This window comes from Podarcis tiliguerta (assembly GCF_965153285.1).
Source record: "Podarcis tiliguerta genome assembly, chromosome: 3".
Taxonomy (NCBI): domain Eukaryota; kingdom Metazoa; phylum Chordata; class Lepidosauria; order Squamata; family Lacertidae; genus Podarcis; species Podarcis tiliguerta.
The window spans coordinates 14346440-14362399 of NC_139536.1; the positions used below are offsets into that span (position 1 = coordinate 14346440).

Below are 15960 nucleotides of genomic sequence, written 5' to 3' on the forward strand. Positions count from 1 at the left end.
AGTTTGGGGAAGAATGTGAACTCCAGCAATGAGTATTGTTTTGATTTAACTGGCTAGGCAAGGTCAAGACAGGAATTGTTTGGTAAAGGTGATAGCCGTAACTACAGGTGTTTCCGAGGGCCTGTAAGGGCAAAAGAGGGGTAGAATGTGGCAAGCCAAAGAGATGCACCTGCAAGCTCCTTACAGGAAGGAGGAGATGTGAAGAGGAAGTGTCACCAGTAAAAAGGTAAAGGTACCCCTGCCCGTACAGGCCAGTCTTGACAGACTCTAGGGTTGTGCGCCCATCTCACTCAAAGAGGCCGGGGGCCAGCGCTGTCTGAAGACACTTCCCTGTCACGTGGCCAGCGTGACATCGCTGCTCTGGCAAGCCAGAGCCGCACACGGAAACGCCGTTTACCTTCCCGCTAGTAAGCGGTCCCTATTTATCTACTTGCACCCGAGAGTGCTTTTGAACTGCTAGGTTGGCAGGCGCTGGGACAGAACAGCGGGAGCGCACCCCGCCGCGGGGATTCGAACTGCCGACCTTTCGATCGGCAAGCCCTAGGCGCTGAGGCTTTAATCCACAGCGCCACCCGTGTCCCAGTGTCACCAGTAGAGAGGGTAAATAAGCAAATCAGGAAAGGGAAGCATCAAAGAAAGCTCAGGATCAAGGAAGCGGAGGGTGATAAAATTGAGTGACACTGTGCGATGTAACTCGCAGCTTAAGAAGAACAAGGGCAGAGAAGAGGTACTTAAATTTTAATGAAATAATCAATACCAGTGTCAGGTTTCTATGGGGGACACAGCCTTCCAAGGCATTTCCTTACTATATTCCTTGATCTCAGGAAGGATGGTGCAAGATTTGGTTGCAATACCTTAAAAGGTGTCCAAATGCATAGTGGACAGATAAGACAAGCAACTTTCCAAAAGAGATAGCAGAATCATTACTATTATTGGGTTGCATCCCAGTGTTTGTTATCCTCAGAGCAGACCCATTGAAATGAATGGATGTGACTGACTTAGGTCCAGGTAATTTCAACGGGGCTACCTTGAGTAGAACTTTGTCAGGCACAGAACTTTTTAACTCCAGCAAGGTGAGCAGTGATTGTTTCTTGTCCAAAGTAGTTACTTGGCTGGGCAGCTCTGGTAATAGTCACTTAAAACGGAATCCTCAGAGGAGTGTGAAATGAGCACTATAGTTCCTGAATTTCAGGAGAGCCCTTCAGCTGAAAGCAACAATATATTGCAGAAATCCATCTCGGAGTTTTGCAAAAACAAGGGCTATGGCACAGGATCCCACTCAGCTTGTTTTGCTCTATTTCTTTCTTTAAATCATCTCAATAATTTCAGGAGGGAGTCACCCAGCGGCCTAGGTGGGCCCCTCTAATTACGTTTTCATAACTTCCGAATTCATCAGTAAATAATGTATTTCCTAGTGTGCGGAACTGCGGAGGCGACGTTATTGTTTTAGTTATAGGTAGGCAACCTTTGCAAATGGAATCTGCACTGCTGAAAACGAGAAGGCGGTCACTGCGAAAAAGAGCCTGGCTAATTATACCAATGGGAAAGTATTCTCTTTTGTTTCAGGAAGAGTCTTGTAAAGTTATTATGCAGGTGCCTCCTCAACAGTTCATGGCAACTTTTTCCCCAAAAAATTTTTGCTGCAGACTTTTACCGAAGACGTGGAAAAGCTGTGAAGGCTGAATGTGGCCCTCCAGTATGTTCTATCTGGCCCTTGGAAAATCTCCATAGGCCACTCCCCCTCTCCACAGGCCACACCCCCTCACTGGCTCCTCTATGCACTCCAAGCATTTTTGCCAGGAGAGATATTGCCCTTGAACCCTGATAGCACCTCTTCCTTGTCTGATTGAGGAAAGAAGTCTGTGTGTGTGTGTGTGTGTGTGTGTGTGTAGAAACTAGCCTATTGTACTTAATATAAATGTAACTTCTGCAATAAATACTTCACCAATTTTTGCCAATGGCTCCATCCTTTAATGGCATTTGGCACTGGAAAAGGTGTGTAGCCTTCAGACTGAGAAAGGTTTCCGAACTCTGTCTTCCTGAAATAGGTAAAGGTAAAGGGACCCCTGACCATTAGATCCAGTCGTGACCGACTCTGGGGTTGCGGCGCTCATCTCACTTTATTGGCTGAGGGAGCTGGCATAGAGCTTCCAGGTCATGTGGCCAGCATGACTAAGCTGCTTCTGGCAAACCAGAGCAGCGCACGGAAACGCTGTTTACCTTCCCTCCCGAGCAGTACCTATTTATCTACTTGCACTTTGATGTGCTTTCGAACTGCTAGGTTGGCAGGAGCAGGGACCGAGCAACAGGAGCTCACCCCGTCGTAAGGATTCGAACTGCTGACCTTCTGATAGGCAAGTCCTAGGCTCTGTGGTTTAACCCACAGCACCACCCGCGTCCCTTCCTGAAATAGAGATCTCTAAATTGGAGCCTTTGGGGTGGGGACTTAAAGCAAGATGGTAAACTTTAGTCTAACACTACTCACATTTTAGATCAGAAGTCGCCAGCCTTTGTTGATCAGGGTGGATTATTCCAGCCCCCTGCAATTCGGGAATTGCAGCTAAAGAATCCCAGACAGACGGCTGTTCAACCTCTATTTAATAACTTCCAAGGAAGAAGGGTCCACCACCTTTTCACATGTACCGCTGTCAAGCCAAGCTGTGCAGCTGGTTCTTCCTGCTAAGTGCAGAATCTGACATTTGTCCCTTTGAAAGTCATTTTGTTAGTTTGGGCCCAGTTCTCCGAGCCGTTAAGGTCATACTCTACCCCAATTCTGCTTTCAGCGGCCTTGACTTACCCAGTGGTGTAGCGTGCGGGGTGCAGGGGGGGCCGACCACACCGGGCGCAACATCGGGGGGGGGGGCGCTCGCACTCGCAGCTCTCTGCCCCTACCTGGCTCACTCACTCTCTCTCACTGCAATGCTGGCTGTGCGAATCCGATCCGAGCCGCTGGGTCACCACCCACTGTGGAGGGGAGGGTGCCAGGCGTGCGGTTTGGTGCGGAGAGAGAGCGAGGGACTATCTGGGGGAGGGACAGTGCAGTGGGGGGGTGTGCAAATTACTTGCCCCGAGTGCTGACAACCCACGCTACGCCACTGGACTTACCCCTCTTGGTTTAGTGTCATCTGCAAATTTGATGAGCATCCCCTCAATTCCTTCATCCAAGTTGTTTATAAAGACATTGAACAACAACGGGCCTAGGACAAAACCATGTGGCACCCCACTTTTCCCTTTTATCCAGGATGGTAAAGACCCATTAGTATGTACTCTCTGGGTTCAGCCAGCTACAAATCCACCTAACAGGAATATCATCCAGCCCACATTTTACCAGCTTATCATGGGGGGCGTTGTCAAAAGCCTTACCAAAGTCAAGATACTCTGCATCCACAATATTCTCCTTCTCCACCCACAACATTCTCCTCTGTGTAAAAATTCACCCTGCACAATGTACACAAGTGTAGGCACACAGTCTTCAGCTGTAACCATGCGCAAAATGAAGTGCTCCTCAGAAGCCAGCGACTGAGTTTTATGAAAGCTATGAGCTGAAGAACTTCCCATTTAACAGAAGTGGCAAAATGGAAAAATACAATTCTTTAATCTGGTGGTGTTATTATTCTTGCGCTCAGTGAATCATACATGTTTATTCTTGAGAGGCACAATCTTTTTTTTTATTATTTTCGAAGTCGATGCAAACCAATTCATCAGAGACACACAGGCGGTTATGTAAGGGATACATTTGTGGACCCCTTCACTCCCCAAAAGGAATTATTCAAAGAAAAATATATATTACCATGTCTTACTCACAAGACCATATTTATTAATTTAGGAATGTATCCAAGAAAGTCACCCTGGCCGTACACAGCAGTCTACTTGTACAATGAACCTTCCCTTCCTCTTAATTTCCCCCCACCCCCAATGTGCCCCCTAGGGATGCAGGTGCCGCTGTGGTCTAAACTACTGAGCCTCTTGGACTTGCCAATTGAAAGGTTGGAGGTTTGAATCCCTGCAACAGAGCTCCCGTTGCTCTGTCCCAGCTCCTTCCAACCTAGCAGTTCAAAAGCACACCAGTGCGAGTAGATAAATAGGTACCGCTCTGGCAGGAAGGTAAACGGCGGTCCGTGCACTGCTCTGGTTTTGGTGTTCCGTTGTGCCAGAAGCGGCTTAGTCATGCTGGCCACATGACCCGGAAAAACTGTCTGTGGACAAACACTGGCTTCCTCAGCCTGTAAAGTGAGATGAGCGCCACAACCCCAGAGTCGTCTGTGACTGGACTTAACTGTCAGAAACCTTTACCTTTTTTTAATATGCCCCCTAAATCTGTTCTGGGTTTTTTTTCCCCAACCCCTCTCCTCTCCGAGCAGATATTTTTGAGCAGAGCAGAGATGGAAGCCACATTCCATTGGGCAAGCAGAAGTCTGTGGCACACAGTACATCATCATCATCATCATTCTGTTTAGAGCTGCTGCTTATCTGACTGGGTTGCCCCAGGCACTCTGGGCTGCTCCCAACAGAATATTAAAAACACAACAAAAAGGTCAAACATTTGAAACTTCCCAAAACAGGGCTGCCTTCAGATGTCTTCTATAGGTCAGATAGTTGTTTATTTCCTTGACATCCGAAGGGAGGGCGTTCCACAGGGTGGGCGCCACTACCGAGAAGGCCCTCCGCCTGCTTCCCTGTAACCTCACTTTTCACAGAAGGCCCTTGGAGCTGGACCTCAGTGTCTGGGTTGAATGATGCTGGTGGAGATGCTCCTTCAGGTATATATGGCCAAAGCTGTTTAGGGCTTTAAAGGTCGGCACCAACACTTTGAATTGTGCTCTGAAATGCACTGGGAGCATTCTTTAAGATCAGTGTTATTGGATGGGACAGTTAATAATTAGTAGATGCAATTTCTAATCTATCACTTCTCAAGAGCTCAGGAAGTCATCTGGCCCTTAGCCATGGCAGAAAGCCCATGTACTGTGCGTAATAATAATAATTTTATTATTTATACCCTGCCCATCTGGCTGGGTTTCCCCAGCCACTCTGGGCGGCTCCCAGCAGAATACTAAAAACACAATAAAACATCAAACATTAAAAACTTCCCTAAACAGGGAATGGTTGGATGCTTCATTGCACAGGGTTGGACTAGATGACCCTGAGGGTCCCTTCCAACTCTATAATTCTAGGATTCTGTGGTCAAGATGTTGTGTGTGTGTGTGTGTGTGTGTGTGTGGCTATATATATATTGAGGCTCAAAAGAGAATGAAGCAAGTTAAAGGCATTACTAAATAAGAGATGAAGTATCTGACATTTTTACCCCAGAATGGAACCGACAGAGAGGATGGTGGGAATTGAGTTCAAAATGAGCTTGGGCTCTCTGAGCTTTTGTTAGAATAATTGCTAAGTTAATTTTGTCTTTCCTGTGCTGAAGATCACTTGTCTTCTTCCTTACTGTAGACATTCATTATCCTAAGTAGTTTTGAGTGATTCTCAAAAGGCCCTCAGGGAGCTGGAGAGGAGGACTTGATAACATTAACCCTTGGAGCTGTCATGACTCATTGGTTCTTAGCAAAAAAAGAGAGAGAGAGAGAGAGAGAGAGAGAGAGAGAAACTTGCACAAAGTATAACGGCCTATCCCCTATTAGGTGTTGGGCCAAAGGCAACATGCTCACAGTTCTTCCACGGGTGCCTCTCAGTGTATAAATTGCTAGCCCTTATTTGTCATTAAAAAATTATAAAATTAAGAACATACTTTGCTAGAAAAATCTCCAGCGTTGAGTCCCCAGCATCTGCAGCTATTCCCTGAAATCCTGGAGAGCTGGTGTCAGTCAGAGTTGACAATACTGAACTTAATGGATCAATGGTCTGATTTTGTACAAGACAGATTCCTGGGTTCGTAGTGTAGCCGTAGCAAACATGTTCCAATATTATAGGGTCGTAGCTGAGGGGTAAAGTACCGGTATCTTCTGTGGATTCAGAAGATCCCACGTTCAATTCCTGGCAGTTTGAGGTAGGGCTGGGAATTCCTGCCAGCCAGTGTAGACAGGCTGCCAGCTCCTGCCAGCCAGTGTAGACAGCATTGAGTCAGAGGCACCAATGGTCTGATTCAGTGTAAGACAAAATCCAGTGTTCCTGTGTGTTCCCAAAGGAGCCGAGGGTCCAAACGGAAAGCCAGCACGATTAAAAATAAAATGAGGGAAAGCACTGGGAAATATTAATCTTGTCTAAAATCTCTGGAAAACAATGGCATAGCCTCACATGTAATAATTGCCAGGAACAGTCTCTTTCGTCCATCAAGTGCCTGGGCAAACAGGAATATTTTTAAATTCCTCCTGAATGTTCATAATGAGGGAGGCAGATTGAGGAGGGTGAGAAACTTGATTCGTTTAGAGATGAATCTACCTAATTCACAATTCCCAAAATGATACACAAACTAAAACACAGTCGTACTTCAGAATTCACAATTGATTTGCAAGCAGTGTATCATTTGATGTCTCCCAGAGAATTTTGGGAATTGTAGTTTGTTATAATTATTTTATTATTATCTATTCAATTTCTGTACTGTACATCCAAGGATGATGGGGCAGTTTACAGTATAAACACAAAAATACACAACACAGTAACAAACAGAAACAGTTAAGAGTGCTGAACTGCAATTCCCAAAGTGGTTTGACAATCAATCTCTCTTCTCAGGGAATTCTGGGAACTGTAGCTCTCAGAGGGAAATAGAGATTTCTGAACGGCAATCAGCACCCTTAATAAACTTCAGTTCCCCTTATTCTTTGGGGGGGGGGGGAGCCATGAAAATGAAAGTGGTATAATATCACTCTAAATGTATGCTGCAAGTGTGACCTGTGCCTTATTTAAACATATGCTGTGAATGCTATTTCTGTGGTATTCTATGCATGATGGACCATTTGCACATGCAAATGATAAGAGAATGTTGCAATCACACGATGATAAACATACATGTGTGAATCAATTTCAGCTGAGTTCAGGTATGTGTGTTATGTGTGTGCTTATAGCCTCTCCCCAATGTACAGTTTTTGGCTATTGGTTATTGAAGGTGGTGTTGTTAGTTTGTTTTTGTTCCTTCTACACCTTCCTTGCATCTGTAGTTAGAAATTAGGTATCTGGGGTATGTAAACAGCCATTCCTCCAGTTGCCTGCAATGACTAAGAATGATCTCCAAGTAAACGTGTCTGTGTCTTTTATGGATTTTGATGAAAGGCTCTCATGCTTTTTTTGTACATGCATGCTTTGCTAATGGTCACACTGCATCATGGGTTTTGTATTCTTTGGGTTATTTAAACAGATAGGTTGTGCACATGTTCGGCTTGCAACTGTGGAAATGCCTTGCTGTGAAAGATTGAAGTATGATTTTGCCATCAGGCTACAGTTGGTTTGGAGCGGAAGGGTTAACATGTCACAAAATTACAACTTGATGTAAAGGTGAAAATATTGAGAGAACCCCAGGGGCTTGGCGCAGCCTGGTTGAAACATAACAGGAACGCCAATATTTTTGACATGGCATAATGTGTGTTAATGGGATTTGCAAGCAGATCTATTGGACATGTATTGGATTTTCATATGGGTAGCAGGATATCCAGATTAGGACATAAAAGTGGATTATTATTATTATTATTAACCAGCTCAAATTCTTTTGTGGCTTTTGTTTGATTGCTTGTGTCTTGTTTGTGTGCATTTTGGAGGCATTTTGGGGGTTCTTGTTTTTCTGTCGCTTCTTCCTTTTTGTCTTTAACTTGATCAAAGCTGATCCTGTAACATAATTTACCTTGAAGAACCATGCAATATATCTGCTTATATCTGACTGATGAGTGATAGCAGATGTGCTTTGGGGGGAAAAGGTTTCCCATATGGCATCCCAGATGTTTCCTTACTCCTTTGTGGATGAATTATTGTAACTTTCGCAGTGAGGGCAGTGTTAACAGTAAATAATTATATCTTTCAAATGCCAAAAGGAACAGCTCGTTCTGCTAAGGCAGCCAATCGTGAATGTGGCAGGATCTGTTACCTGAATCCCCAGATCTCTTGGTTTGTTGAGTCCTCCTGCATGCACTCCATGTCATGCAAAAGCTTTATTAATCTGGTAATAGCCAACATTGGTTATACTCAGAGTAGACCCATTCACTTCAGTGGATTTACTCTGAGTAGGGCTAATGTATGCCACCCGTTGTTTATCTGATGAGCTGATTCCCTAAATTTATCCAGGACTCTGAAGCTGAATAGATCATTCCGTTCTGTCTTGTCTGCTGACCTACTTATGCCCAAGAAGCGCTGAAGGAATCGCAGGAGCTTCTCCCCCTTTTGTTACCTTAGAGAAGCAAACGCCTGCCTCTCACAGACGGGTTTGCCTCTCTTAAAAAAACGTGCCGCTCTCAATGGCACCGTGGCATCTCCATAACACATCTCTCAATATCGCCTAATTGTCATCATGGAATCATCGTGCAGAAAACATTCATTATAAAACATAACACAGGCAAAATGCCATTCATTAGCCGGGGCATAAAAATGATAATTACAGTCAGAAGGTTTTGTGTGTGTGTGTGTGTGTGTGTGTGTGTGTTTTCTGAGGCAGCCCTGGATTGAGGGCTGCGTGCTAATTGCACTGTTTAAGCTTGCAAATTAATGGGAAGCAAAAACACAGTAATCAGCCAAAGGGAAATAGATCAAAATAGTTTAAGTAGGATTTACGGCGGTGGGGTTCATTTCTCTCCTCCATCGCTCCCAACGTGTCTTCTTCTTAGTTTCTGGCTTAATTACATTCAGTTGGAGTTGCAGAAAACCTGAAACTGAGCGGAGGTGATTGTATAATATACGAGCACGTAATGTATTCCTCGCATCTGCAAGCCGGAGAGGCGGGTAGGAGGGGAAACAGGCTGCCTTTAGAGTGGTACCCAATGGTGAGGCACAGCACTCCTCATCCGCAGGAGAAACTGCAGCATCCTCTCTTGCAGCAGAAGTCCAGCCATTGGCTTCCCTGCGCCCATGTGACCAGCAGAGCTCTGTTTCTACCCCCCCACCCTCTCGTCTTCCATCTGTGTGCGGAGCACTGATAGGCCGGGCTGATGCGCAGGCAATTTATCATCTCGATCTCCCACTGAGTCAGGAAGCTCTCCTGTCACCAGTATTGATTTCAGAGGATGGACTAAATTTCCTAGGATTTCCATTAAGAATTAAGAAAAAAGCTATAAGCACGCAGGGTAGCCAGGCAGACATGGATATGAGATGGCACTGTGAATCCTCTCAGGTAGCTTCTTCTCTCACGGCCGATGCAGACCAGAGGCTAAGCACTGCAGCATGCAGGGTTTAAGAGACTTAGTCGAAAAAACAAAAAAAAAAATGATTATGATGATAATAAAGGAGGAGGAGGAGGGGGGCAAGCATTTGCACCAATTACTTTTTCTTCTTTTTTCTTTTTACCAAAAAAAAAAAAAATGTTTTTATTTAAATTAGAAATTGTCTTCTTGGAGATTGCATGCCGTTAAGATACGGAGCTCAAATTTCTGCATGCGATCTGGCTTTTTAAATTTCAGGATCTTCTTTTACGCTCAAGAAACTAGCACTTTAAACCCTGGTGCATTCTGTTCTCTTTAACTGCTGCTTTTCTAAGCCACAGCTTGTGTGTGTGTTTGTGTTCACGCGTGTGTGTGTGTCTCTCTTAATTTTTGCTTGTTTGGAAAGGAAAAAGCGAGGAAGCCAACGCGAGCATGAAGAACAGATGCTTTCAATAATTGCTAGGTGGCTTTGTTTTTAATGACCTAGTAATTATTTTGGCTAAAAAAAAACAGATGCTTAAACCCTGAGTATGCATGCTTTGGGGCACAATTTTGCATGTGTGTGTGTGTGTTTGCTTCTGTTTCTTTACCACTGTTAGCAGAGCACGGATGTATCTGAATCTGTGTGCATGCCTTGTTTTTCTGCGTACGGAAAAATGACCGTGTTTGACTATTTAATATTTCATGGAACATAATGCCAAAGAGCATTATTTCTTTTTTAAAAAAAAAACAAAAAAACTAATGCTGATATATAAATATATATATATTAAAGGTTAGTGGGATTTGCATGTTCATAACAACAAATGTGTTTTTTTTCCTGTATTTGAGTAACTCTCTGTTTGTTTCTAACATGGAAATGTCAGTAACAAATCTCCAAGGCATCTAATTTAAAGTCTTTCCATTTTTTTCAGGATTATTCATTTCTATGATTTTATTGTGTGTGTGTGTGTGTGTGTGTGTGTGTGTGTGTGTGAAATACAGGCATCAGTTGTGTGCATAAATCGTATTTGTGTGTGAACGTACGTGTGTGTGGACCCCCTGTAGAAATAGAGACACCCCTTCACAGTCCTTATTCACAACAACAAGAGTGAAAGGGTCTTCACACTATCTACATCTTGTGTGTTACCACAGGAGTGATGGGAGTCCCATTAGCCAAGGAGACAGGCATACAACAGGGTGTAAAACAATAGATTTATTGGGAGGGAAGGGGAGCGGAACAAAGGCTTAACATAAAGAGAGTAATTGGCAGGTTTTCTTTTTAAATCTCTTGTTATTAGAGTTCAGGGCAGAGGGATTTATAATTACCCTACCCCCCCCCCAAAAAAAAACACCAGAATAACAATACACTCCATTAGCAAGTATTATTCTGTGTTTGCCCAGATTCATTTATCAGCAGTTGTTAATCTGCCAGCATGCTGGCAGATTTGTGTTGTTTGATTTTTATTCGTTTGTTTTGATTTCTTTCTATTTTTCTGGGTCGGAGGGAGAGTTTACTTTAGATATTAAAGTTTGTACAAAGTGTTTTTTTCTTTCTGGAATTGCATCTGAGCTCTGTTCATCTTTGTGACTTGAGCAGTCAGAAAGCAGAGGTGTTTCCTGTCTCGGATCAGTTAATTGTGAGGTTGTGTTTTCCGAGGGCAGTCATGATGGGGTCGGGGTTTTTTGGAGGACAGGGCATGGTGTGCTGTGGAAACTGCGAAACATTATCAACATTTCTGTTATTACTGTTGCTGTTGTATTATATAGGGTCTGTTAACAAATCTGATTCAAGGGGTGGGTTCTAGCGATTATCAGCAGAGATAAATGCTAGACGAGGTTGAATGAAATGGCTCTTACCTTGGAAAACCTCAGCCTCTACTGGGTTGCAGCCTGAGAGGGCTAAACCACGAATTTTAGCATTTCCAGCTCAGTCTTCCCAACAGATGTTCACACTCATCTCTTGGGGACCACAGATAATTTGGCATGGCTAACAGCCTTTGCCAGAAGAGGCTAAGGGGTTGAGGTTCCATGGAAATCGAATTGCCTTCCTTCCCCACAATCCTTGCTGGTGTAACATGCAGTTAATTGGCAGGGCACTCTGAAGAACGGTACAAAATTCTCCCCACATTTGCAAGTGCGATGGCAGCAGAAGACACCCAGATGGCTTCCAGTTCAGCTTGTACACTCTCTTAATTGTTATCTCCCAAGATGGGTGGGAGCTTACGTGAATTCTCTGGGCCTGTTTTTGTACAGTCACCCAAATCAAGTGGCAACCCTTTTTGTGTAGGAGAAGCGAAAGGTTTAAGGGGGCACCACTCTGATCCCTTCTCCTCCCCCCTCCGCGCAACCTATTTTAAAATTTTATATATTTATATATTTACATCTGGGGCGGTGTACACTGCTCAGATGTTCTCTCGGATGTGTCAGAAGCTTTTAAGCATACCGCCAACAGTGGGCCAGTTTTATTGATTGCCAGTCCATTCCACTCAGAAGTAATCCCCCCTTGAATTCAGGGTGGCTTACTCTCAAGAAAGTGGGCACAGGACAGCTCTCAACAAATCTGGCCTTCACACGTTACGCAGCGCCAAATCTAGGTTTGCTGCCAGGCTGCGCAACAGAGAACTGTAGCCGATCAGTGATCCGGCAACACTCTGTGGGATGCTCTCCTCAGAGATGCCCGCTGGGCCCTTGCCTTGTATATTAGTTAAGACGCTTGGCAAGGAATTTTGTTTTTTTCCAGAAAGCCTTCCGTTGGCATGGTGCTGTTCCTTGTGACTTCAGTATTTAACAGGGGTGCATCTGTTCTTCAACCGTCAGTGTCTTTTAATTCAATTGTCTTTGCTGCTTTTCATTTTGTATTATTATTATTATTATTATTATTATTATTATTAAAAAGGTTTCATGTTTTTATTGGCTTTGTGCCATAGGTCTCTTTGGGTTTGTTTTGATAAAGAAAAGTGGGATTTGAGTTATTCAGGTATCTAAATGGAGATTCAGCTGGCACCTTTATTGTACGCCTTTTGGCGTCAGGCAGAAATGTTCCTGTTCAACCAGGCCTTGGGCTGATTAACAACTGAAACCTTTAAAATGTGGGAGGGGGAGGGGAGGGAAAGTTACTGCTTTGTTTTTGTTTTTATTATGTATGTTTTGATTTTATCTTGCATTTTTATGTTGTGAACCGTCCTGAGATCTACGGATGAAGTGCGGTATACAAATTTAATAAATAATAATAATAATAATAATAATAATAATAATAATAATAATAATAATAATAAATGAATGCACTTCTTTGCCACCTGTACTCTTTTTTGTTCTTAGGTGTACAGTGGTGCCTCGCAAGACGAAAAGAATCTGTTCCGCGAGTCTTTTCGTCTTGCGGTTTTTTCGTCTTGCGAAGCAAGTCCATTGACGGAGTAGCGCTATTAGCGCTATTGACATTTTAAGGGCTAAAAACGGCTTTTTAAGGCTTGGGGGATTAGCGGTTTTGCTGCTAAAATGCTTTTAGCAGCTTAGCGATTCAGAAAAAGGGGTTTTGGAGCGAAAAAAACCCCTGAAAATTTTCGTCAATTTTCGTCTTGCGAAGAAAGCCCATAGGGAAATTCGTCTTGCGAAGCACCTCTGCAGACGGAAAACCCTTTTGTCTTGCGGGTTTTCCGTCTTGCAAGGCATTCGTCTTGCGGGGCACCACTGTACGCTTGAGTGCTCAGTTACAATTTAAAAGATGTGAGGTAGCTCATCTCCAGATGAGTAAGAGTCCAAGAAAGCCTTATTTTAATGAGGAATCACATTTAAGGTATCTATTTGCTCCAAGTAGCAATTGGGGAGGATCAGGATCGGGGCCACAGCTACTGGGTTCAACCCTCCACTGCCAACACTGTTCCACAGAAGCAGTCATGATCTACTTTGTTGTTGTTGTTTAGTCGTCTTAGTCGTCTTCGACTCTCCGTTGCCCCATGAACCAGAGCAGGCCTTGGAAACTCTCACTTTCTTCTCAAAGCTTCTACTTTTTTTATGTCCATGGAGTTTTCTTGGCAAAATACTGGAGTGGTTTGCCAGTTCCTTCTCCAGGTGGATCACATTTAGTCTAAACTCTCGACTATGACCTGTCCATCTTGGGTGGCCCTGCACAGCATAGCTCATGGCTTCGCTCCTGGAGCAAATAGCTGCTTCCAGAGAGATGATTGTCATCAGGACCACAGTGAAGAGGGATGAATGCCCCACTCCCACATTCCTGATCCAGATCATGACCCTCCCTTGACTTTTGGTTTTTATTTTTTTATTGTTTTAAAGGGAAGGCAAGAAACAGGCATGCTAAAATGTGACTGCATTGTAATGTGTAGTTTAGCTCTGAGATATTTATAGCCCATATTGGTCCCTTATTGGTCCGTCGCATGAGATCAAAGGGAGTGATGCCATCTGCTGTGGGACTTCATTGTACAAGTGTGAAATTTGGTGCTGGGATGTGACGTCCAACATCCTAAGTTTCTAGTCCTTTTGACTGCAAAGGGTGTGGCCAGTCTCAGAAGCCAGGGGTAGGGGCTGAACAGCGATTGCTTATACTTCCCTCTCATTATTGTACAATATGGAATTTTATAGATGTTTTACATGAGGATACTCTGCTGTGAGCGTGCCTTGATTTCATCCCATTATACTGATAATAAAATAATAGATTACCAGGCACATTGTGGTGTGCTTTGAAATAAGATTATGGGCCTCTGTTGTATTGACTTTGCTGCTATTCCTCTGCTTTTTAATTTCCCAGACAAATGAGTAAGGATTGTGTCTTTTCTTGGATCGTGGTCTACTGTTTTCTAAGCACTTGGTTTGTTTCATGTGGTTGATGTGTAGAGTACATAGGGTCTTGGTAGACCTGGTCTCTTCCAAGGCTCCTTGTGTTTCCAGAGTATTATCAAACTCATTTTGTTCCTGAGGATCTGTTGCAGCCATGGTAGATATACTCCTTTGTCTTGCCTCTTTCTGAAGCTGATGCAGAGTTTGTGCAAAGCTCTCAATTTCTGGAATAGTACAACTCTAAACGACTTCTTAAATTTTAGGGCAGTGAGGATTTCTATAAATTTTTGGTAAAGGTAAAGGGACCCCTGACCATTAGGTCCAGTTGTGGACGACTCTGGGGTTGTGGCGCTCATCTCGCTTTACTGGCCGAGGGAGCTGGCGTACAGCTTCCGGGTCATGGGGCCAGCGTGACTAAGCCACTTCTGGCAAACCAGAGCAGTGCACGGAAACGCCGTTTACCTTCCCGCCAGAGCAGTACCTATTTATCTACTTGCACTTTGACGTGCTTTGGAACTGCTAGGTTGGCAGGAGCAGGGACCGAGCAACGGGAGCTCACCCTGTCGCGGGGATTCGAACCACTGACCTTCTGATCGGCAAGCCCTAGGCTCTGTGGTTTAACCCACAGCGCCACCCGCGTACCCAATTGTTGGTAAACTCAACCAAATTTCCCTTTCCCCACCCACCTACCTGTCATGGTCTCCCATTGGCCTGATTCATGTCCTTAAAAAAAGCTGTTGAAGTGGTTGTAGCAGAAAATAACTTATCAGTGGCTTATCTGTGTTTCCCCCATAATGAGTGTAGCTTGAGTTACCGAGTGGATTGGCCTTTTTATAAGGAAATCTCCATGCCTCCCCCACTACCTTCTTAGGTGTTGGTGTTGCTGCTGCTGCTGAATCCTTCCGTATGACTGATACATTGGTTAAGCCATTTAATTTCAATGCATTTTCCATGGAAAGACTCAGTTCCATGGACCCCTTTTCTGGCAGCAACATGTTGCTCATGCAACACATGAGATATGCGTTGCCTATGTGTGATCAAGCATTCTGCTTTTCCAAGGTGTCCAGTCACACAGACTAAATCTGTGCACGTCCAGGAACCAGAGTCAGGATGGCACAGCTATTGGGTGAGGTGGGGCCACCACCTCAGGTGGAGGAAGCCCCTGAGATGGTGTCCCCATGGGTGCCGCCTCTGCTGCCAGCATAGAAGCAGTGCCAACATCGGGCGAGATCTCGCTGATTTTTGGCAATATCTCACCAAAAGCCATGTGAGATCTTGCAGAGCGTTTGAGATCTTGCCAGAGATTGGTGCGATCTCACCCACAATTGGCGCCAGTTCCACTTCTCCACCAGCATTGAGTTGGTAGGGCTGGCAGAGGTAGCAGAATGGTAAGGACCCCTGACCATTAGGTCCAGTCATGGCCGACTCTGGGGTTGCGGCATTCATCTCGCTTTATTGGCCGAGGGAGCTGGCGTACAACTTCCCGGTCATATGGCCAGGATGACTAAGCCGCTTCTGGCGAACCAGAGCAGCGCACGGAAACGCTGTTTACCTTCCCACTGGAGCGGTACCTATTTATCTACTTGCACTTTAACGTGCTTTCGAACTGCTAGGTGGGCAGGAGCAGGGACTGAGCAAGGGGAGCTCACCCCGTCACGGGGATTCGAACTGCCAACCTTCTGATTGGCAAGTCCTAGGCTCTTTGGTTTAACCCACAGCGCCACCCGCGTCCAAAGCCAGCAGAATGGTAGGGCAGCACATTTCACTTCAAGCAGTGAAATGGGGCATGCCGCCCTTGCAAGTAACTCACATAACTCTGATGTATTGTATGAGAAGGAAGCCTAATTCACAGCTGTTGACCTTAATCTTAACCCAATTCACCAGGTCTTAATGGTCAAGTGGATCA

At 44.6% G+C, this 15960-nt stretch overlaps 1 protein-coding gene across 50 annotated transcripts in view; it reads left to right on the forward strand.

Moving 5' to 3' along the window:
- Positions 1-15960, forward strand: part of NRXN1 (neurexin 1) — a 977330-nt gene that overhangs the window by 906226 nt on the left and 55144 nt on the right. The window contains exon 1 of one of the 50 annotated variants that reach the window (XM_083432474.1): positions 9049-9256. The exons of 48 other annotated variants lie outside the window; for them this stretch is intronic. In XM_083432474.1, the coding sequence (XP_083288600.1) occupies positions 9224-9256 (33 nt within the window). In that variant the 5' untranslated portion in view covers positions 9049-9223. Of the gene's footprint in view, positions 1-9048; positions 9257-15960 lie in introns of those variants that run through there. One more of the 50 variants, XM_083432472.1, reaches the window with a different exon arrangement.